Raw genomic sequence first — 22,869 nt, 5'->3', positions numbered from 1 at the left:
CCTTAAGGCTTTTTGAACTGCAGGCAGTACTCCCTAAATCTCCGGTGTGTCTTTGGCCTGTGAGCATTTCTTTTTTATGTCCTCCACCCTTCTGTTGGATTGCTTTTGAGCATCTCGACATAAATATTTTTGTGTCTCACAGTGGAGAAGATAAAAAATAGTATCCTAATAAAATTATATTATTGAAGTCGATTGAGTGACACAGGTATGTGTTCATGCTGTCAGTACTATTTTGCTACAAAACTGAGGCATGTTGGAATGGGGTTGGGTAATCCTGTGCTGAATAACAGTTTTTTTGGTTGTCAGTGTCTATTGTTCCTGTAGAGGACAGTATAACCCTAATAACCCTAAAGGTTAAAGTCTATTGTAAGCAAAAAAACTTCAAGTGTTTTATATCTCTCTCTTGCACCAAAATGTTCTGCATTTTACATTAGGAAGTAATAGAATGATATTCCACATTTAACAGCAATGTTAACCAGCAAGATTTCGTAGCGAGGAAGCACAGAGCCAGACATTCCTTACCAGATATCTTCCCTCTACAGTCATAGAGAGCTATACAAAACTATTATCTGCTCATGTTTGAATGATTAAATAAGGGTGTTCTATCTCTTGAATTTGAATCGTTAGGCTCACTGTTAGGTTTATGGAAAATAAAAAAAAGCAACTTACGCACAATCTCCCGAATTGTAACTGACTGCCCCAGAACAGCTGGCTCACTTTTACCAGCAATATTCATTGCAGTTACGCGGAAAAAAAGTTTTTCTCCTGTTGGTAGACCCTTTGCTGTGTATCCACATCTTTCTACCAGCTCCGTGTTGGCCACAACCCACTCATCAGCTAAAAGATATTACAGAGGTGTAAAAACAATAGAAGAAATAAAACATACATACGGATTAAAACTAAAGCTATTTCTTAAAAAATGTTATGACATCTTAAATATATAAATGTTGCTTTAGTGATAGAAAATCTAGAACTGGTATGGGGCCCAGAAACCCAAGAGGGGCCCTTTACTGTACAAGTACACATACTTGTTCATCCATGCAGATATGTTTTGTAGTAAAGTGATCTGACCTGACTTCAGGTTTACAGCTACCCAAACCTCCCAGTTAGTTTACACCAGGTATATGGATTGGTATTCCCATATGTAAAGGGTTCACGTAGGAGGTTAGGAGAATAAATGATAAAGACAACTGTATCATAATAAATGCAGAAGCATTCAATATTTTATGCTAAATAGATTTATATAGGAGAGCCACACCACTAGTCAGTCACCAAAATGATGATCTGGTTTCACACAGACTCTAAACTTTTCAGTCATTTACCATATTAAAAAGGTCTGCAAGCAGCAGTGAAAGGTGCTTAAAACAAGATGCCCATAAAGTTGGGGTTGTCTCATGATCTGGATCTGAACCAAAGACCTCTTCTACAAATGAGATACACTTCCTGTGTGGTCCCAGGTCGACTCCATTTAATCCTCTGCCACACGTTATGTAATACCCTATAAGGGACCTAGAGTTTGCCATGAAAACACCAAATTGGATATTTTTTCTGTGGGTCTTTGTTTCTTTGCAATGATGTTTGACATTGCCTATATGTTTGCTTTTGCACTTATCTTTTTAGGTCTATTAAACAAATACATTTTTACCCTTTAAAAAGCGTTTCTATGACTTATTCTGATTTTGCACACATGCACAAACATTAGATCATATACCATTTACTTACATCCTTCTTTGCAGTACTCAATCAAATAACCATCTATTCCTCCAGCTCCAATGCGATCTGGTGGTCTCCATTTCAGTGTGCAAGTGGTATCTGTGACATCCTCAACTTTCAAATGCAGAGGCTCACTGGTAGGAGCTAAAAAGGAAATTTACAGCATTATCATTCAATAATTATTACAAAATCATAATGGTGATCATGCCGCCTTTGAAATCCTTTAATATATAAAAAATGTAATAGCTTGGAAGTCCTGAATGAGTGACATCCAAAAAGGTAGAGCCACAGCTACTAGGGAATCCTAACATTGGAGTAGCAAAGAAATTAAATGTTTAAAAGCGTGAGATTCATTCCATTTGTGCCCACCCAAACTGAAATTTTGAAATTGAGTGAAACTGTATCATACATGGATCTGATAATTTTAGCAGTTTTTCATGTTAACCAGGAAACTTTCAAATTAAGAAGCACAAATGTTTCCTAATCATACTTTGAAGCATTAAATTAATATATGTTTCTATTATGTACTATTGACATTTAAACTGGTAAAGATGTTGCCTTCCATCGTTATACTGTAATGTCCAGTCAGGGAAGTTTGTTCCTATGTGGCATTTACTTTACTATTTCTTAGCTTTACCCCATACTTCAAGTCCTCCCCACACAACATTATCCCTATCTGCTCCTACCACTGAGAATGGGTGCCTACAATAGGGGCAATCATTGCAGCGATAAAGACTCTTGAGCTGTAAGGGACAATTTTGACCTGCACAAGAAAAAGATATTAGGGAAAGAAGTCTGAGGACTTATTCTAAAGGACTTGCAAAGACTCAGATAATTTATTGTAATTTCCTGCACTAAGTTCTTTGTGTAATTGTTGAGCAAGAACTAAGGAGAATGAAAATATTTCAAGAAATAATGTAGTACTATTAGTATATAGGAAACTTTGAATACACTAGTATGACGTGGGAAACATTTAATAACCATTGACGTGAGAACTTTGACTTTGAATAAAGATGCCTCCTGAGATAGGATTCTCACCCACATAAGACAGAATGCCCCCCTTCATATATATCATTATCATATAGACCACAAACCTAGCTATTTCTAATTGTTTTATGTTCAATATTGAATTTTTCCTCCATTGTCAAAAATTCACTTACCAATTGGCATGAATGGATTAGTGGTATTAGCTTCCTGTGAAATGCCTATAGCGTTGACAGCAAAGACTCTGATTTCATACAATACTCCTTCAATCATATTTGTTGACTGGTAACTTAAGTCTGTGTAAAGGTCAAAGTTCATCTTCATCCACCGTTGGCTGCCTTTCTTTTTCCTTTCAATAAGATATCCTGAAGAAAAGATGCACAATATTATTTATTAATATCAAATCTAATACATACAATGGACAATATTTTATAACAATGCATAATGGGCAGCACTATCAAAATATGTTAATTTTATAACAGTTTGTAAACCAACATTTTATATTTAAATAAAGAGATTGATATTCCACATATAGTAGTGACTAATTGTAGAAAAATGAAATGCCACACAATCAAATGCTCTTGTGTGCAAAAAAGTCCATGAAAGTGCAGGTTTTCAGTAGGGACAGGAGTAAAATTTAATGCTTACCACAGGACAGTGACCCTAATACTACTGAGTGGCCAAAAGCGCTTACTTAGGGAATAAATTCCAAACATGCATACAGTGGATGGTATATTCCAGCTCTTTAATCCCACTTTAAAAGATCAAAACTCATAGTTAGGGATGGGCTGAAATTTGTGGCACTCGGCACGAAGTTCGCCCACTGATGAGTGCCCCATAAAGCATTACACGATTGCAGTGCATTAAGTGATTGTGATTGGCCAAAGCATGCGCCTGACCTGGATGCTTCGGCCAATCACAGCACAATGTCCTGTCAGAGCCATGATTGGCCAACGGCAGGGTGCCTTTAGCCAATCATGGCTCACGGGCTAAGTCCACGCCCCACACTGTATAAGGCTGCTTACACGGCAGCCATGTGTAGTGTGTTAGTGGAGATTAGGAGTAGAGATTAGGCAGGTAGTTTGTGGATTGCGCTTTCATATTAAATGCAGTCAGTGCAGTGTAGTTTAGGGCTGATTCTGGTAAAACACAGTGTACTGCAGTCAGTTTAGTGTAGTACTTGTGTGTAGGGCAGTCAGTTAGCGTAGTGCTGTGCTGATTCATGATTCATGTATGACACAGTGTACTGCAGTACAGTGTAGTGTAGGGCTGATTTTTGTATAACACAGTGTAGTGGGGCCACTGAAGTGTTGGTGTATACAATACGTCCGTGTCACCCCACTGATCCCATTTTCTTTTCATTTCTATATTTTTTTTTTTACAGCAGCAGCAGCATTAGGTACTGTTACTGAAATTTTAGTACTCCCCCTTCTGTGTCGCAGGTGCTATAAGTTCTGCGTCAGCAGTGGGTTTTTTCTTTTGTTGTACAGCAGCACTAATTTTAAATAGGGCATAATTGCTGTCCCCCCTATTGTGTCACAGGTGCTATTCCTTCTGCATCAGCAGTGGGGTTTTTTTTATGTGGCACAGCAGCACTAATTGTATTTAGGGCATAACTGCTGTTCCCCCTTTTGTGTCACAGGTGTTATTCCTTCTGCTTCAGCAGTGGGTTTTTTTGTGGGCAGCAGCACTAATTTTATTTAGGGCATAATTGCTGTCCTCCCTTTTGCGTCGCAGGTGCTATTCCTTCTGCATCAGCAGGGGTTTTCTTTTTTTTTTGGCTTTATTACGTTTTTCTTTACTAAAAAAAAATATATATGATAAAATGGTTTATAGTGCACCAAGTATAAAAGTATAGCACCCAAGCATCATATTCCCTTCCCACACTCTATAATAAAAAGTAATAAACCCCCCCCCCCCCAAAAAAAACAATAATAAAATGGCTTTTAGTGCACCAAGCACAAAAGTATTGCACCCAAGCATCATATTTCCATCACACATTCTATAATAAATAGGTATAAAAACCCCTCAAAAAACTCCATTATGTCCAAAAGGCCAACAAGGAGAGGCAGATGCTCACAGGTCACTAAAAGAGGGCAAGCAGCCTCTGTGTCCACAGTGAAACCTGGTGGTCGCGGACATGGTGCATCCTCTGCAGGCGGGGCATGCTTGTCCTTTTTTTCCGATGCTGGCCATGTTAATAAGGCACAACATGCAGAAGAGTTGGTGGAGTGGATAACAAAGCTGTCCTCATCCTCCTCATCCTCTGTCACCCAGGCTCATACTAGTTTGCCTTCCACCGCAGCTGCCAAAGCGGCTTTTTCCACAGGCTCCTTGTTTACAGCTACCCCTTCCGTAGCCTCACCATCGTGCACGGAGGAGTCACCTAAATTATTTAATCATAGTGTCAGTTACATGATGCTGGAGGATGCACAGCTATTTGAATGTTCGGATGTTGGTTCCCAGGTTGAGGAAGGGAATACCGTGAGCCTAGAGAGAGGGGGTGACAATGACAGACAAGAAACTAGCAGTCATGTTTCAAAAGCTGCAGCATACTGCCAAGTTTGCTCCAGTGATGAGGAGGGAGAGGATGATCAGGTCACTGACCATACTTGGGTGCTGAGAGAATAGAGGAGGAAAGTGAGGAAGAGGAGGCGGCACAACTCCAATGAGGCAGGAGGTCCTCCAGGGGCTGGCTTAAGGGCAGCCACCCTTTTCCATCACACCACAGAGCTCCACGGGTGCAGGGCACTGATAACTCCCCGACTTCGAAAAGTTCATTGGTGTGGGCTTTTTTCAACACATGTGCAGCAGACCACAGCTTTGCTGATTGCAATCTCTGTCTAAAGCGGATCAAGAAAACGCCATGGGGTCCCCCCCAATATCCAGACCCTTATCTGAGCATGCAGCCTGGCAGGTCAGGAAAGGTGGGGGGATGAGCAAGCACCTCCCTCCTGAACCATACCAGGCCACATGCCCTCAACATGGGGGGGTGGGTGCTCTGGGACAGGGGGGCTCTGCCCCCCCCCACTCCAAAGCACCTTGTCCCCATGTTGATGGGGACAAGGGCCTCTTCCCGACAACCCTGGGTTGTGGTGGTCTGCGGGCGGGGCTTATCGGAATCTGGAAGCCCCCTTTAACAAGGGGGCCCCCAGATCCCGCCCCCATGTGAATGAGTATCAGGTACATCCTACCTCTACCAATTCTCCAAAAAAGTGTAAAAAAGTAAAAAACACAAAACACAGTTTTTGACAAGATCTTTATTAAAAAGAGAAAAAATAGTGTCCCTCGATGTAAATCCATCATCAGTCACGATGCCCACCAACCCGAAAAATACAAAATTTGCAAAAAACGCTTTGCCTCCTAAGAGGCTACTCGTCGTATGCCCGATCTTCAGCTTTGACTGTTCTTTTATAGGCAAAGGCTGGTTCCACCTGGTGACGTAGCCAGGTGGCCCCGCCTCTTGCCTATAAAAAAAACTGTCAAAGTTGAAGATCGGGCATACGGCGGGTAGCCTCTTTGGAGGCGAAGCGTTTTTTACATTTCTTTCTATTTTTCGGGTCCAGCGGGCGTCGTAATTGATGATGGATTTACATCGAGGGACACCATTTTTCTTTCTTTTTAATAAAGGACTTTTCAAAAACTGTTTCCTGTGGTGTTTACTTTTTTACACTTATTTGGTGAATGGGTATGGGTACCCGATACCAATTCCCATAGAGGGGGTCGGGATCTGCGGGCCATACGCGTTTTTTTTTTTTTTTTCATTTTAGCTTGGAGTTCCACTTAAAATCTATACCAGACACAAAGGGCCTGGTATAGATTTGGGGGGGGCACGCCTTTTTTTTTAAATTATGTCATAGGGTACCCCTTAAGCACTTAAATACAGAGCACTTTCACCCTCTTCTAGCCCAGACCATTTTTCAGCTTTCAGTGCTCATTGGCGTCTATGGGAAATATTGGCAAGCTTGGCATGGCACTGCTCCCGGTCTTTAACATTGGCATCTATGGGAAATATTGGTCAGCTGTCAGCTGTCAGGTATTACCTTGCCCTCCTATTGGCAGCCATCTTGGATATGTGTAGACTGCTGCCTCTTAAAATCTCTGATAGCATCATCACTTGCCTGCTTCCTGGGTGTTGCACAGTGATGATGCTGCATACCTGACTATATCTATCACCTGATGGGTTGCAATCCTTGCCCTTGCATTTGTGCTCCAAGGAGTATCTCTGTTAGCAGTCTTCTGTTCTCCGTGTTCCTCTGTGTATGATCTGGCTTGGCTGACAACTGTCCTGGCTCTCAACCCTGCATCGGCAGACGACCTCGCATCGGCAGATGGCCCGGCATCAGTAGACTACCCGCTTCTGGACTCGACCCCGGCTTGGATGACTACCTGCTTCTGGACTTGACCCTGGCTTCTTCCTGCTCTCACTTCCTCACTCTTGCTGTGCGTTTATTGTTCTTTTCTCCACTAAACTGCTTTATATTACCAGCATCCCCGTGTGGTCTGGTCCTAGCATCCTGACATCAGCTTGACATGGCACTGCTCCTGAACCATAAGTGACATGGAAACCAAACTTGGGGAGCACCGAGCGGGGACCCAGTACTACAACATATCCATAGATTTAAAAGTAGGGTATGCCTGTAAACTACACTTACTGCACACACTATCCACTAACTACCTGCCTAATGTCCATTGTTGAACACTCTGATAGTACATTGAGCCGTGATTGGTCAAAGCATACAGGTCAAGTGAATACTTTGGCCAGACATCAGCAATCAATGTACTGCAAGAGTGCAGGGCATTATGGGGCGCTCATCGGCGGGCAAACTTCCCCATTACGTTAGACTCAAACACAAAGACCACCCCTAGTCCTATATATATTTTCAGTGCTGTTCAAGCTTTAACATATGGTGGATTCAGTTATACCTTATACATCGTTTATGTTCTTGTAGCTATTTAGTAGACTTGATCTCATATAACGTATCTGCTTTTTACATTTGAATTCTATGACATTTTTTGAGAAATAAAGGAATTTGTATGTTATTTTGTATGGGTTTTACCAAACAATTAAATAAGGGAAATCCAGCCCAGTTTAAAGTATAACTAAAAGCAAAAGATTTTTTAATCTTAGACAGAGAAAAGATGGATTAGAACACTTGACACTTTTTTTATTGGTGTCTGTGTCCCCATTAGGGAGACTCATTCTCTCTCTTTTTGCCCTGCTTACCATTATACTTGAAAGTGAAAATAGGAGAAAATTCCAAACCTTAGGTTGTCCCTAGAAGTAATAAAGGGGAAATATTCCAATAGGGACACTATTTATGGGGACTTGGGGGTTCCAAAGGGATTAATAATCAATAAATGTTCAGCGCAACCAACTAGTGAAAAAACCAAAGATGATATAAACAATTGAAACAGCAAATTAATACTGGTGCAAATAAGTATACAAATATCAGTGCAATAGTCCGTCTGCAAACACAAATTGTGTAACACCTCACAAATAATATGCAAATACCTACAAAAGTGCTGCGCCAGAAATACTTCATCGATATATAAACAGGTGATATTGATGGTGTAATAAATATCAAAAGAGTCTAAAATAAAGTCCATAATGTCTTTATTAGATATAGTAAAAGGTACTCACATTTGGCGGCACTCAGCGGTGCACGCAATGCAGACAGATACACATGCAGCTGGGACAAAGGGAAAGTACAACGTCAGGTACGCAGGCTCCGCCCCTATACGCGTTACGTCAGAGCTAACCAATAGCCTTCGACTTCTTCAGTAGGGGTATAGGGGGCGGAGCCTGCGTACCTGACGTTGTACTTTCCCTTTGTCCCAGCTGCATGTGTATCTGTCTGCATTCCGTGCACCGCTGAGTGCTGTTAAATGTGAGTACCTTTTACTATATCTAATAAAGACATTGGCATTCAGACGGAGAGCACTATATATGTCCCCTTTGTTTTATATATACACCGATTTCTGAGTTTGACTGGAGTTCATCTATCCCCACCTGAATGATCTATGTTGGGCTGTCCGAGAGAGCTAGGAGAGGATAATCCCCAGGCTGCTACAGCTGATATATGCGATCTTTGACCCTTTATGGGTCTGTGGCTGAGGTGAGAGACCAATCTAGCCGGTGGTGGGATATATGCACAGCGGTGTTTGTGAAGAAATTTTTATGATTTTTTTACCACCTTTGGTGTTTTTACTACCTTGTTGATAGTCTCTTCTTTTCACCTTTATTTGGACACTTATGGACTTTATTTTAGACTCTTTTGATATTTATTACACCATCAATATCACCTGTTTATATATAGATTAAGTATTTCTGGTGCAGCACTTTTATTACTTTTTTAGGTAGTTCCAAAGGGATTACCTTAATTTTCAGGGATTTCATCTTCCTTCCCGTTTTGGCTATGGGACAGGAAGTGAAGGGAAATCTCCCCAATGGGATACAGATGGCAAAAAAAATAAACTGACAGGGGTTAAAACCCTCCCTTACTCCATTTACAATAAAAATAAAAAGTTTTACCTATAGTTCTACAATATTTGAGATCAAATACAGGCAAAAACTAAAATTAGTCAAAAAGCTATCCAGCAAGCACTGCAACTGTGCTAAAGTTAGAAAGTTCACTTAATTTCAAAATCAAAAAGTGATTGTAAAGTTATTTTTCCAAATAACAAACATTCTATACCTCTATTGCACAGGGCAGCCCCAATCCTCTTCTTCTTGGTGTGCCCCCACAGGAAGCCGCTTCCTATTGTGGCATACCTGCAGGCTCGATCCCAATCATCCATAAACACAGACAATACGGCTCAGCCCTGCCCCCTGCTCCTTCGTCACAGGATTTGACTGACAGCAGCAGTAACCAATGGCTTCAATTGCCTCAGCAAGGCCTATGAGAGTGGGGAGAGCCACATATAGAGGGGCACAGCAATGAATTAAGTGAGGACTTGTGTATAAGGGAGGAGTTAAAGGCCGATATTATTACCTAAACATTTTTTACCCTAATTCAGGGAATGAATTAAGGTAAACAATGTTTATGCTTTGCTTTAGAACCAATTTAATACTTTGAAATCCACTGAAGCCAGATTCCACAGAGCTCTCTACATCTGGGAGAAGGGCGTCTCCATCCTGAAGCTGGTTCTATCAATCAACTCTTTGTATGAGGTTTTCAAAGATTCAAGCAATCAAAGGTCAAATCTGGTTGATGGCTGTGAGGAATGTTAGGAACTAGTACTTATCATTTTAATTTGTTATTTCTCTAAGCAACCAGGTGTGTGTGTAAATGTGTGTAAAAAGTTTCAGCATTACAAATGCTTCTGTGTCTTTTCCAAGTCCCCCAAGTCCCTGGTGTGCTGCTTCTGCCCATCTAACATCTACTATCACGTTTTTCCATGAATTTGTTATATTGGATCCTGCTCTTTTGATATTGTATCTAGGCTTGTTTGCACTATCCTTTGTGTCATCTATTGACCCTACCTGGACAAGTTAACCCTACTCATGCTCAATAATGTATGCAGTAATGGATACTAATGGATGCAGTAGGGCAAAAACAGGGATAATTTAAGGCTTCCCATGATAAACAAGAATCTTAAAAAAAGATAGCTCTCTGCAATGGACTTATCTAGACAATTCAACAAAATTCTTCAATCAGAAGATGGCTGACATAGGCAAAAAGCATTGTGGCACCAGCTATCAAGCTTAGACTGTAGCTTAACCCTTACTGAGTCTTTTTAAAATTTTCTTACCTAAGATAGGTTGACCACCATCATATTTTGGGGGATCCCAAATAACATCAGCCCAGTCCTCTCCAACACCTGGGATTTGAATGTTCTGCGGAGGATCAGGAATATCTAGAATGGAAAACAAAATGTAAACATGACATTAGTAATACTTTTTAGTTGTCTGTAACACATTATTTATTTATAAAATCATAATTCTATTATATATACATGCATTTTAGCATTTCCTTACCTACTACTTTGACATACAGAGTGGCAGTATCCTCTCCAGAAGGGTTAGTTACTACGATCTTAAAATTGCCTTCATCTTCTCGTTTTGCTCCATCAATAACAAAGCTGCTTTGATCTTTATCGTTCTCTACGTGCACCCGGCCTTCAATGTCTGTAAACTCCTATAATTAAAAATAAAAAATAAAAAAGAGAAAAAAATTAGTTATGCAGAGGAAAAAAAAAATCACTAAATAAAATAGTACAAACGTAAATGTTTGAAAAAAATCCTCCATACTAAAAAAAAAAAAAAAAAAAAAAAAAAAGCAGGACTTATTTGATTTTCCAATTACATATAGAGGTAACATTTACCAGTTTAACCAATGATCTTTGTTACCTTAACCACTTATGACCGGGCTGTTTCACCCCCTTCCAGTCCAGGCTTTTTTTAGTTTTCTGTGCTGTGACACTTTGAAATAAAAAATAGTGATGCAACACCTTACAGAAATAGATTTTATATATATATATATATATATATATATATATATATATATATATTTAGCCAGAGCTTTCTTTTTGTGGTATTTAATAGGGATGATCAAACTTTTGAAAGGTTCGGTTCAACCAGAACACCCGAATTTCCCGAAAGTTTTGTTCGGATTCCAGAACCCCATTGAAATCAATGGGACCCGAACTTCTGGAATAAAAAAAAACAATTTTGAAGCCCTAAAACCCAATAAATGCCCCTAAAAAGTGCCTAGGGTTCTGGGTCATGCCCCAGGGACTATGAATCAGGCAAAAAAAATATCTTAAAAATTGTCGTTTTTGATAGAGAGCCAATTATTGAAAAGATTATTGAAAAAAAAAAATGAGATTTCTTTGGATTTAGTGTCTGGGGGGTGTACCTGTGAAGTTTCAGCTCTGTAGCATGTCCAGAACCAGAAAAAAAAAACAGATTATTTTTATTAGAATTTCAGTAGCGCAGGGATGGTGTTACCCTCCTTTCACACTTAGGCGTTTTTGTTTCAGGCGTTTTTCAGGCGTTTTTTGGGCGTTTGGAGGCAGGCATGACATCTGAACTTCTGTATAGGGGTATTTATATATATATATATATATATATATATATATATATATATACAGTAAAACCTTGGATTGCGAGCATAATTCGTTCTAGAAACATGCTTGCAATCCAAAGCACTCTTATATCAAAGCAAATTTCCCCATAAGAAATAATGGAAACTCAGATGATTCGTTCCACAAGTCCTTCAGTTTAAAGTCTATATACAAAGATTATAGCAATGTGATAGGTTGTGTAACCATAACATGTCCATATGCAGCCTTCCCAAGGGGATTAGAAGCAAAATCTAGCAGAGCTACAGAATATAAGAGAGATGAGAGGCGCCTCTAAGTGTAGCAATATGGTTACATTTAATGAAGGTTCAACATTTAGAAACTCACATGGTTGATGATTAAAATAGGCACACCTAAGCATGCAGGCATCTGGGGTAAAGCTGTCCACATAGACCATCCTCTGAACCACCGACTCTCACCACTGTCAGTCTGCAATAGTGACCGGGAAGAATAGCCTGCAGTAGAGTGATCTGAAAGTGAGGCTTTGAATCACTCGTGGAGTGCAGCGGGGAAGGGATGATGAAGATGGCTGTGCAGAGGACGGTCTATGTGGACAGTTTTACCCCAGATGCCTGCATACTTAGATGTGCCTGTTTTATTCATCAACCATGTGAGTTGCTAAATATTGAACCTTCATTAAATGTAATCATATTGCTACACTTTCGAGGCTCCTCTCTTCTTTTTTTTATACATAACGCTACTTGTATATCAAGACATCCCTTGTATATCAAGTCAAAATTTATTTTAAAAATTTGCTTGTCTTGCAAAGCGCTCTCAAACCAAGTTACTCTCAAACCAAGGTTTTACTGTATATGTATATATATATATATATATATATATATGTGTGTGTGTGTGTATATATATATATATATATATATATATATATATATATATATACCCCTAACCCAACCCAGAATCTGCATAGTCAGGTCACCCTGACATGGCAGAGTCAGTTCACCCTAAACTACACTACGGTCACCCTGGCATGGAAGAGTCAGTTCACCCTAAACTACACTACGGTCACCCTGACATGGCACAGTTCGGTCACCCTGGCATGGCAGAGTCAGGTCACCCTAAATTACACTACGGTCACCTTGACATGGCAGAGTCAGGTCACCTTAACTATACTACGGTCACCCTGACATGGCAGAGTCAGGTCACCTAAACTACACTACGGTCACCCTGACATGGCAGAGTCAGGTCACCTAAACTACACTACGGTCACCCTGACATGGCAGAGTCAGGTCACCTAAACTACACTACGGTCACCCTGACACTTTTAACTATCCCTACAAAAACTAGATTGTTGAATCTAACTATAGTGGTATATAGTACCCTAACTACACTGCATATCCCTTTCCTCACACTAAAAACAGCAGGAGAAACACAAATGCTTCCACTCTCTTCCTCAGCCTCTGTATTACTGATGTTTCTGGGCCAATCATGGTCTTTTAAAGCCCAGTTCCTGTCCCATTGCATTTTGGGCGGTTCTGGTGACCGAATTCCGAACTTTTACCGCAAAATGTTTGGAATTCGGCTGAATTTCGAACACCCAATGTTCGGGTCGAACCGATGGTCGACCCAAACCGTTCGATCATCCCTAGTATTTAATCACCAATTGGTTTTTTTACTTTTTACTGTATAAAGGAAAAAAAGGCAGAACATTTTTTTTTAGTATCTGTTATGAAACTTTGCAAATAAATAATCTTTCTTCATACTTTTAGGCCTACATTTAAGTGATTCTGTTACATTTTTTTTGGTGAAAAAAAAACCAAAAAAACTAATCAGTGTATATTATTTAGGTAGTGTGAGAGTTATCTACAAAAATTGGTATATACAGTATCTCACAAAAGTGAGTACACCCCTCACAATTTTGTAAGTATTTTATTATATCGTTTCATGTGACAACACTGAAGAAATTACACTTTGCTACAATGTGAAGTAGTGAGAGTACAGCTTGTATAACAGTGTAAATTTGCTGTCTCCTCAAAATAACTCAACATACAGCCATTAATGTCTAAACCGCTGGCAAAAAAAGTGAGTACACCCCTAAGTGAAAACGTCCATATTGGGCTCAATTAGCCATTTTCCCTCCCCGATGTCATGTAGCTCGTATTAACGAGTTGCATGACACCATCACACTTGTGGCATCCCCATACTCAGGAGCATCATAATGTGTACTTGGGTGTAATTGTAAGTATAACGATGCTGTGTGTAAGAAATAGCTTGTTAACATGACAACTTTGTGGAAAAATACACTTTATTTTTAATTTCTTCATTTTCCAATAAAATTTGACAAATGTTTTTTTACTAAATACCTTAGACTCTCTACTTTCCAAAAATAGGTCATTTTGGGAGTATTTGTTCTTACCTTGCATTTTAGTGCCTCAAGAAATGAGATAGGCAGTCAGTACAACTGGGGAAAATATGATATCAGTACAACTGGGGAAAATATAATATACTGGTAGTATACCCCCCCCCCCCGCGCCAATGGGTCTAAATTATACTAAAAAAGGGGAAGCACCTGCTATAGTAAAGTGCTAGTGAAATGGGTGTAAGTAACCTTAATAGAAAAGGTTACCTATAGCGCTTGCTTGATAATAGCTGAATAAAGTGTATAAATATTTAGTGGAAACGGTACTAATATGCTTCAAAATAAATAAATAATAGTGCTTAAAGTAAAGTGCATAGGTGTTTGGTGCAAATCAATGTAAACAGGTTAAGATCAATTCTTATAACATATATAAACAAAAGATAATACCAATTCAGTAAAATGCACACTGTAAATAAATTATTTCATAAGTGCAGAAATTCAAATTCATATAGAGTGCATGAGATGTATGATAATCTCACAAGTGTTCCACACAGTTCATAAATAGAGGTGACTTGTGAAATTGTTCAAAAGAAACATATATCTCTGTGCTGTGCAGGAGATAAAGTGCAGGTGCTCAGTGCCAGGCTTCCCAATCAGATATTGGTGTCACTTTTGGTTTCCACCGTGGCTAATAGTAAAATGGCTCACTCACCGGAACAATTGGGTCTTATTTGCCTTATGGCATTAGGACCACATAGGCTTAATTGGCCCCCAGGGCCAGGATGGGTCCCCTCCGGTAGGTACCTCCGCTTACTCCAATAGCAGCTATCGCTCCTCAGCTGCCTTTATCCAGCTGGGTAGGTTATGTTATGAGTACACCCCTAAGTGAAAATGTCCAAATTGGGCCCAAAGTGTCAATATATTGTGTGACCACTATTATTTTTCAGCACTGCCTTAACCCTCTTGGGCATAGAGTTCAACAGAGCTTCACAGGTTGCCACTGGAGTCCTCTTCCACTCTTCCATGATGACATCACTGAGCTGGTGAATGTTAGATGTTACAAGGTCTAAGGTGTGAATGGGGAGCAGGGGTGTTAAATTTGGTGTTGTCGCTCTCACTCTCTCATACTGGTCACTGGAAGTTCAACATGGCACCTCATGGCAAAGAACTCTCTGAGGATCTGAAAAAAAATTGTTGCTCTACATAAAGATGAAAGAAGATTGCCAAGACCCTGAAACTGAGCAATAGCATGGAGGCCAAGACCATACAGTGATTTAACAGGACAGGTTCCACTCAGAACAGGCCTCGCCATGGTTGACCAAAGCAGTTGAGTGCACATGCTCAGCGTCATATCCAGAGGATTTCTTTTGGAAATATATGTATGAGTGTTGCCAGCATTGCTGCAGAGGTTGAAGGGGTGGGGGAATCAGCCTGTCAGCGCTCAGACCATACATTGCACACTGCATAAAATTGGTCTGCATGGCTGTCATCCCAGAAGGAAGCCTCTTCTAAAGATGAGGCAAAAGAAAGCCTGCAAACAGTTTTCTGAAGACAAGCAGACTAAGGACATGGATTACTGGAACCATGTCCTGTGGTTTGATGAGACCAAGAAAAACGTATTTGGTTCAGATGGTGTCAAGCCTGTGTGGTGACAACCAGGTTAGGAATACAAAAACAAGTGTGTCTTGCCTACTGTCAAGCATGGTGGTGGGAGTGTCATGGTCTGGGGCTGCATGTGTGCTGCCAGCACTGGGGAGCTACAGTTCATGGAGGAAACCATGAATGCCAACATGTACTGTGACATACTGAAGCAGAGCTTGATCCCCTCCCTTCGGAGACTGGGCCGCAGGGCAGTATTCCAACATGATAATGACCCCAAACACACCTCCAAAACGACCACTGCCTTGCTAAAGAAGTGGAGGGTAAAGTTGATGGACTGGCCAAGCATGTCTTCAGAACTAAACCCTATTGAGGATCTGTGGGGCATCTTCAAATAGCAGGTGGAGGAGCGCAATGTTTCTAACATCCACTAGCCCTGTGATGTCATCATGGAGGAGTGGAAGAGGAATCCAGATGCAACCTGTGAAGCTCTGGTGAACTCCATAAACAAGAGGGTTAAGGCAGTGCTGGAAAATAATGGTGGCCACACAAGATATATTGACACTTTGGGCCCAATTTGGATATTTTAACTTAGGGGTGGACTCACTTTTGTTGCCAGCGGTTTAGACATTAATGGCTGAGTGTTGAGTTCTTTTGAGGGGACAGCACATTTACACTGGTATACAAGCTGCACACTCACTACTTTACATTGTAGCAAAGTGTAATTTCTTCAGTGTTGTCACATGAAAAGATATAAATAATAAAATATTTACAAAAATGTGCGGAGTGTAGTCCTCTGTATATTTAAAAATGATTCAACCCTGATGTACTGACTGCCTATCTCATTTCTTGAGGCATTAAAATGCAAGGTAAATGCAAACCCCCAAAATGACCTATTTTTGGGAAGTAGACAGTCTAAGGTATTTATTAAAAGACACGGTGAGTTTTTGAAAGTAATTTTTATCACAATTTATTGGAATATGAAGAAATTTAGTTGTCATGTTAACAAGGTATTTCTTACACACAGCATAGGTATACTTACAAATACACCCAAACACACATTCTGATACTCCTGAGTATGGGGATACCACAAGTGTGAGACTTTTTCACAGCCTACACACATAGAGGGGGGGCCAAAATCCAAGGTGCACCTTTGGGCTTTCAAGAAGCATAAATCCTTCATATAATTTATTGTGATCTATCACTTTTCTTGAGTCCTTGAAGTGCCTGGCAGGAGAAACATGATCCCATTTTGGAAAGAAAACATCCAAAGGTATTTTCCAAAACGCATAGTTAGTCTTTGAAGATAGCATTTTTTGCCAGAAGTTTTTGTAAAATGACGAAAAGATAAGCAAACATTTTTTACACAAAGTTGTCTATAAGATATTTCCAACACACAGCATAGGCATACTTAACATTACACCCTAAAACTCATTCTGCTGCTTGGGATTATGACCCTCTTTTTCCCTACTCAAAATTAAAACAAAAAGTTTTGCCTTTAGATCTGCTTATAAATTTAGATAATGATCTGCCTAAGACACCTTGTGATGGTGGACCGAGAAACCGGTGTACTCTAACAGGGTCCATTTGGAAAAGAAAAGGTCTAAGTCCTCCTGTAGAAGCAGTGGCAGAGATATATGCTCTCACAGCCCAAGCTGGAAATAAATTCTTTATTCCTGAACTTTAGTACTGATGGAAGATAGAAGAACAAAAGTCTGGTTGAGGTGAAAGACACAAACTACCTTAGGCAAGAATGAAACACTGGGCCTCAATACTACCTGGTCAATATGTAAAATCAGAAAGGGTTCCTTGCAGGAGAAGGCCATCGGTTCAGACACTTGTCTCAAAGATGTGGATAGAAACACCACTTTGCAAGGAATGTCTCGAATGGTGCTCTCTGAAAAGCAGAGAGAATCAGATCCAGATCCCATGGAACCACCAGGTAATAAACAGGGGGAGCTACATGGGAGACTATCTGTATAATGGTCTTAATCAAGAAGTGAAAGCCCAATGGTCTCAGAAACAAGATATGCCAAAGTGTGCCAAATGCTGGTTCAGACCCAGTTGTAGGACAGAGAGTATTTGTCCCATAGGGGAAATCCACACCATCCAACCCCACCAGCTTATCAGCTTGGGAGGCTGGCAGCTGCTCTATTTGGACAGATACAGCTCTGGACGGTGCACCTAGCGGTGCTTACTTTAGTGCAGTATGCACCCAGGGACGAATGCCCAGAACAAATGCCCAAAATACAAGCAGTCTGTGCCTGTGCTCCCCACCTGCACCTAAATGCCAGAGCCTCATGCACCAGGGTTAAAGACTCATTTTGCATGGGGCTCAAAGAAGTTTGCCTGCTATTCGTATACACATGGGTGGAAAAAGTGAAAAGGTTCTGTCCAAGACTGGATCCAAACTACCTGATGTGGTGAGACCTCTGATTCCTCCCTGGTTGTAGTGCTTTCACATAGTGCTCTGCTAATGAGTTTGTTTCTGACAATACTGCCTCAGACAGTTTCAGATAAAACAAAAGGAGTAAACCCCTACACAGCGTTATTCTACTACAACCACTCTCAAAAATGAGTCTCCAGAGATAGGGGCAGATAAAAACTGCCTTACTCTGAACTAGTAAATCCATAAGAAATCCCCAGACATATTGGTCTGGTCTGAATATTAGAGTTCTGTGTGAACTGGAACATAAAAGTAGTTACTGCCAACTGCAGGCCTATTGCAGAGGGAACACTAGAGAATCTGTGTTGCTTGGCTAACTGGTGAACTGATCAATGTTTCCATATCAAGCCTGAATTCACAACAGCTGTAGATGCCTGGGGAAACTTCCAGAATTTCAGGGCTGCCAGAGAGAACACCAGCAAAAAACTGTGAAAGCATGTGCTCATTGGTTAACTGGAGAAACTTCCAGAATTTGACTTAGAGTATCCTACATGATAATGATAGTACTCATTGGCCGCCTTATCTACCTTTACCTTATCTACCAGAAACTGAGATTTTTTTCAAAACAAACAAACAGAGAACAGCAGAGCAGAAAAAAAACACATCCAGTCTCATATGGACACTAGTGAAAAACCGAGTCGTTAAGGCTATGGGCAGGGTTATCCTGTGCTGGTCAACAGGGTTTTTGTTGCCTGTGTCCATTTGCAGATGGCAGTAAAATCTGATGGTCTAAGAATTCCACAATTTTTTGTTGTTCCTCAAGAAAGGTAACCTCCCAGGGTCTGGCTGTTGTGACCAAATGGCTGGATGGTTCCCTTACTAGGGCAGGTGATTGTTCCTGTATGTCATTTTAGTTTCACTAAGTTTCAGCCAGCATCAGTTTCATTAGGCAGCAGAAAGAATCAGCTAAATGCACTGGAGTGGCCCTTTGGCATGTGATTGCTAAGGTAACCATTCACAGTGATCACCAATGTGAAGAGTTTAATACGGTTTACACTAGTGAGCCCTCCTTTTCCTCTTATGATGGAGAAAGGAGGAAATAAGGTTTTATTTAATGTATCCATTTATTGAATCCTCCAGTTGCAGCAGAGGAAGGAATAATTAAAAAAAAAAAAGGAATGATTGTAGGTGGGAGGGTAAGACTTTAAAGGGCCAATGACCACCAATGTTGTGGGGCCGCTCTGGGGGCTTAGAATTTCAAGGACCACCAATAAGTGAAGAGCGGGTTGGGAATTTTATAGTGCCACTGACCATTGATGATTGTGAATTATTTTTATTTATTTTATTTTTTTTTGGGGGGGGGGGGGAGGGAGATAAAATGCCACTGACAACCAATGTATTTGGGGTTAAAGTGCCTCCAACCACCAATGAAAAAAAGCGCCACTGACCGCCAATAATTGTGGGATTGGTATGTGGTCATTTAAAAAGTTTTGGCTTTATTTGAGACATCTTACTACTGCACACAATGCAATTTCATTCTACTGGGAGCTAATATGGGAAAACTTGCACTTAACTTCAGTGTGCAACTTTAAAAGACTAAGTGTGCCTAAGTTATTTTATTAATCATCTCAATACTGGCATGTTTTTTCATTTCCAAAAAGATTGTGGCAAAAAATGAAATCACTTTGGGGTGTCCACTATCGAAAAGGGTGTTTTTTTTAGGTCTGTGTACTTTTAGAATGTAGATATTTTATACTTGTTTTTTTTTTTAGATTTTTTCCTTTATATTATAAAAATAAAAACATCTGTGGTTACCTAATTCCACCCAAAGAAAACTCAAACTTTCAAATACTGATATAAAACTCAATTGGGTACAGTGTTGTTAAGACATAGTAATTGTCAGTCAAACTATTACATCACTGAAAACTTAAAAATGGCCTGGCATGGAAAGGGGGGGGGGGGGGGTTGTCTATTGAACCTTTTTCGAACAAGGTAATAACAAATAGGGAATTATTTTTTTTTAATAAATAGTATATATGGAATCCCTTAGGGGTTTTTTTCAATGTTTTTATTTTGTGCTTAATTTAGGAATGCTATCTGTGTTTTTCATTGTTTTGTATTGTTATGTTTTTTCAAAATTCAATAAAGGCCCCTTTCACAGGTGTGTGACCTGAAAGTTGTGCAACTTTTCTGCGATTTTGCCATTACTTTGGCTTGATTTTGATGCAACTTTGACTGGACTTGAAGTAATGCCTGTGCAATCTTGAGCTCTATGGAGCTCAAGTTGCATCAAAGTCAGACCAACTTGCACAGCTACAACCGGATTTTATTGGAAATCCTAGGGCATGACTTGTCATACGACTTTACAGTCTCAAGTCACCAGACAAGTCTCACAAGTGTGAAAAGGACCAAAAAGAGTTTAAACACATAAAAATAAGTGGAAAACCTGAGCTTTTCCGGCTATGAAAGCTATGAAGGGTTTGGAAAACAATAACAAAAAAGCTCACAATGCCTTCTTTAAACCATGCCACAGTTGGTGCAGGCTCTCCAGTGATGGGGACATCGAACCGTAGTTTGTTTCCAGCCACAACAATAATGGTGTTGACAGGTGTTCCACCACTGCAATCAAGGTGGATTTTAGGTGGCTCTGCATTAAGAACATAGAAAACACTATCAAGAAACTGTAGATTAAAAGTAAACTTCAGGCTTGTGTAGAAAAAAACATAAATGAATGCATCTCTGTATTTTGTATTCTCTGTAAAGTATTTTATTATTGTAATTACCTGAGCTTGATTTGTTATCAGCCTCTTGCAATCCTCTGTACAGCAGAGGTCTCACAAGAAACAGCACAATGAGCCAATCAGTTGTGCTGCAGCACAAAGAGCATGCTGATAGGAGGAGAGAGCAGAGTGAAAGAAAGATGAGCTCATCAGTCTGCTGCTTCTCCTTTCACTGTCCAGTCACAGGCTAGGGGAGGGCAAGAGACCTGTACCTTTTTGCCTAGGACCATCACTGTGCTATTTCCCTAGTTCGGCATACGTCAGCTTTATTGCTTCTTTGGTTAGCTCCTTACCCACTGGACAAAAGTTCAATCTTATTCACTTTCCAATAACAGGCTAAAGGTGGAAGACATGCCATAGGAAGGAGGGACCAAGAAATAAACATGTCAGCTTCCAGGCTGTGCAGTGTGTGCATATCATATAATCAGCTGGACAGAAATACAAATCTTTAAACAGTAAGCATGTTTGGATTTAAAAAATCTAATATAGAAAAAATTGAATGTTTAAAAACTCTGGCTTTCACTCAATATCGCACCAATGGTTCAAAAATACATTTATATAAGAATGATTTTTAAGAACCACCTGTCAAATGATTAACCAAATATACCTGCGTATTAGATCTACAAAAATATATTTTATTCAAAGAGAAAAAATAAAAATGTAACATGCATATGTAAAGGAAAAAAACCTATGGCCAAAGTGCATAAATTATTAAAAAAAAAAAAAAAATTTTATAGCTAATCCAAAGCAAGCAGCAAATGAGACATCTTCATTGACTACTAAAATGTTAATGGCAGGACTTAAAACAGAACTCTGGGCAAAAACTTCTTTACTTATTTTTAATCCTGTTTTCATACCTTCCTAAAATATGTTGTCCATTTTTGAGTTGGCTCTGTAGTTTCTGAGATATAGCAGATGCATTTTTAAATTACAAGGGTACTTCCCTCTCTCTTGTTTTGTAAGACCGGTGGCCGCTTTGCCTTGTATTTCACCAGCTACCGGTCTTGTCACAACCCTATTGTAGTTCTTTCTACAAGGAGTAGGAAGTGATACAATCCCTGCTGGCTGTAGTGGGTGGACCAGTGAGGCTGAAACTAGTGGTCTGATCCAACCCACGGAGGCAGTGCCTTAAGAATGCTTACAGGCTAGGAGTACCGCCCCCCCCTCCCATCCAATAGTAGCAGAATGGTCTGGGGCATCTGCAGGTTTACTCACTGGTGACTCATCCCTGGCTACAACCAAATAGACAAAAACAGTGCCTGGGGATGCAACCCTGTGGTGAACCAATTAAAAGTTACACTCACAAAAGTCCACTTGTGACAGGCACATTATCAGCTTCCTATGTATATCGCCACTGCTGACCTGTGTTTATCGCCGCGGCTGACCTGTGTATATCGCTGCGGCTGACCTGTGTATATCGCCGCAGCTGACCTGTGTATATCGCCACTGCTGACCTGTGTATATCGCCGCGGCTGACCTGTGTATATCGCCGTGGCTGACCTGTGTATATCGCCGCAGCTGACCTGTGTATATCGCCGCGGCTGACCTGTGTATATCGCCGCGGCTGACCTGTGTATATCGCCGCTGCTGACCTGTGTATATCGCCGCGGCTGACCTGTGTATATCGCCGCGGCTGACCTGTGTATATCGCCGCTGCTGAGCACCTCCTTATGCCACCGTAGAGAAGACACTTCAGGCTCCAGTTGAACTTTTAATTGTTGTACCATAGAGACCATGGAGCCCAGGCACTTTTTTTCCGATTTGGTTGCAGCCAGGAAAAAGTGACGAGTCGCCATTGTTCTAAAACCTAAACACTTGGAGGAGGAAAGCAAGTTTTATCTATCTAAATCTAGCCCATTATGTCTTTGAGGCTGGTGAATGTGGGGGCGTAATTTGCAGTACAAGCAAAATTTGCCCACCCACTTTCACTACAATTCCCTTTGCATGATGAGAATTGTAGTCTCTAATGAGTTTAGAGTGAGAGTGGAGGATGTGACGTCTCCCTG

The 22,869-nt window shown here is 40.4% G+C and overlaps 1 protein-coding gene across 2 annotated transcripts in view; it reads right to left on the bottom strand.

Moving 5' to 3' along the window:
• LOC309568082 (myosin-binding protein C, fast-type-like) overlaps positions 1–22,869 on the bottom strand; it is a 236,518-nt gene that overhangs the window by 38,083 nt on the left and 175,566 nt on the right. For both annotated transcript variants that reach the window (XM_082273655.1, XM_082273654.1), the window contains exons 17-22: positions 20,591–20,730; positions 10,679–10,838; positions 10,453–10,557; positions 2,874–3,062; positions 1,723–1,857; positions 670–837 (exon numbers count right to left, since the gene is read on the bottom strand). In XM_082273655.1, coding sequence (XP_082129781.1) covers positions 670–837; positions 1,723–1,857; positions 2,874–3,062; positions 10,453–10,557; positions 10,679–10,838; positions 20,591–20,730 — 897 coding nt within the window. The remainder of the gene's footprint in view (positions 1–669; positions 838–1,722; positions 1,858–2,873; positions 3,063–10,452; positions 10,558–10,678; positions 10,839–20,590; positions 20,731–22,869) is intronic.

This window comes from Pelophylax lessonae (assembly GCF_965119305.1).
Source record: "Pelophylax lessonae genome assembly, chromosome: 12".
NCBI classification, from domain to species: domain Eukaryota; kingdom Metazoa; phylum Chordata; class Amphibia; order Anura; family Ranidae; genus Pelophylax; species Pelophylax lessonae.
This window is presented reverse-complemented; position numbering and strand designations above follow the sequence as displayed.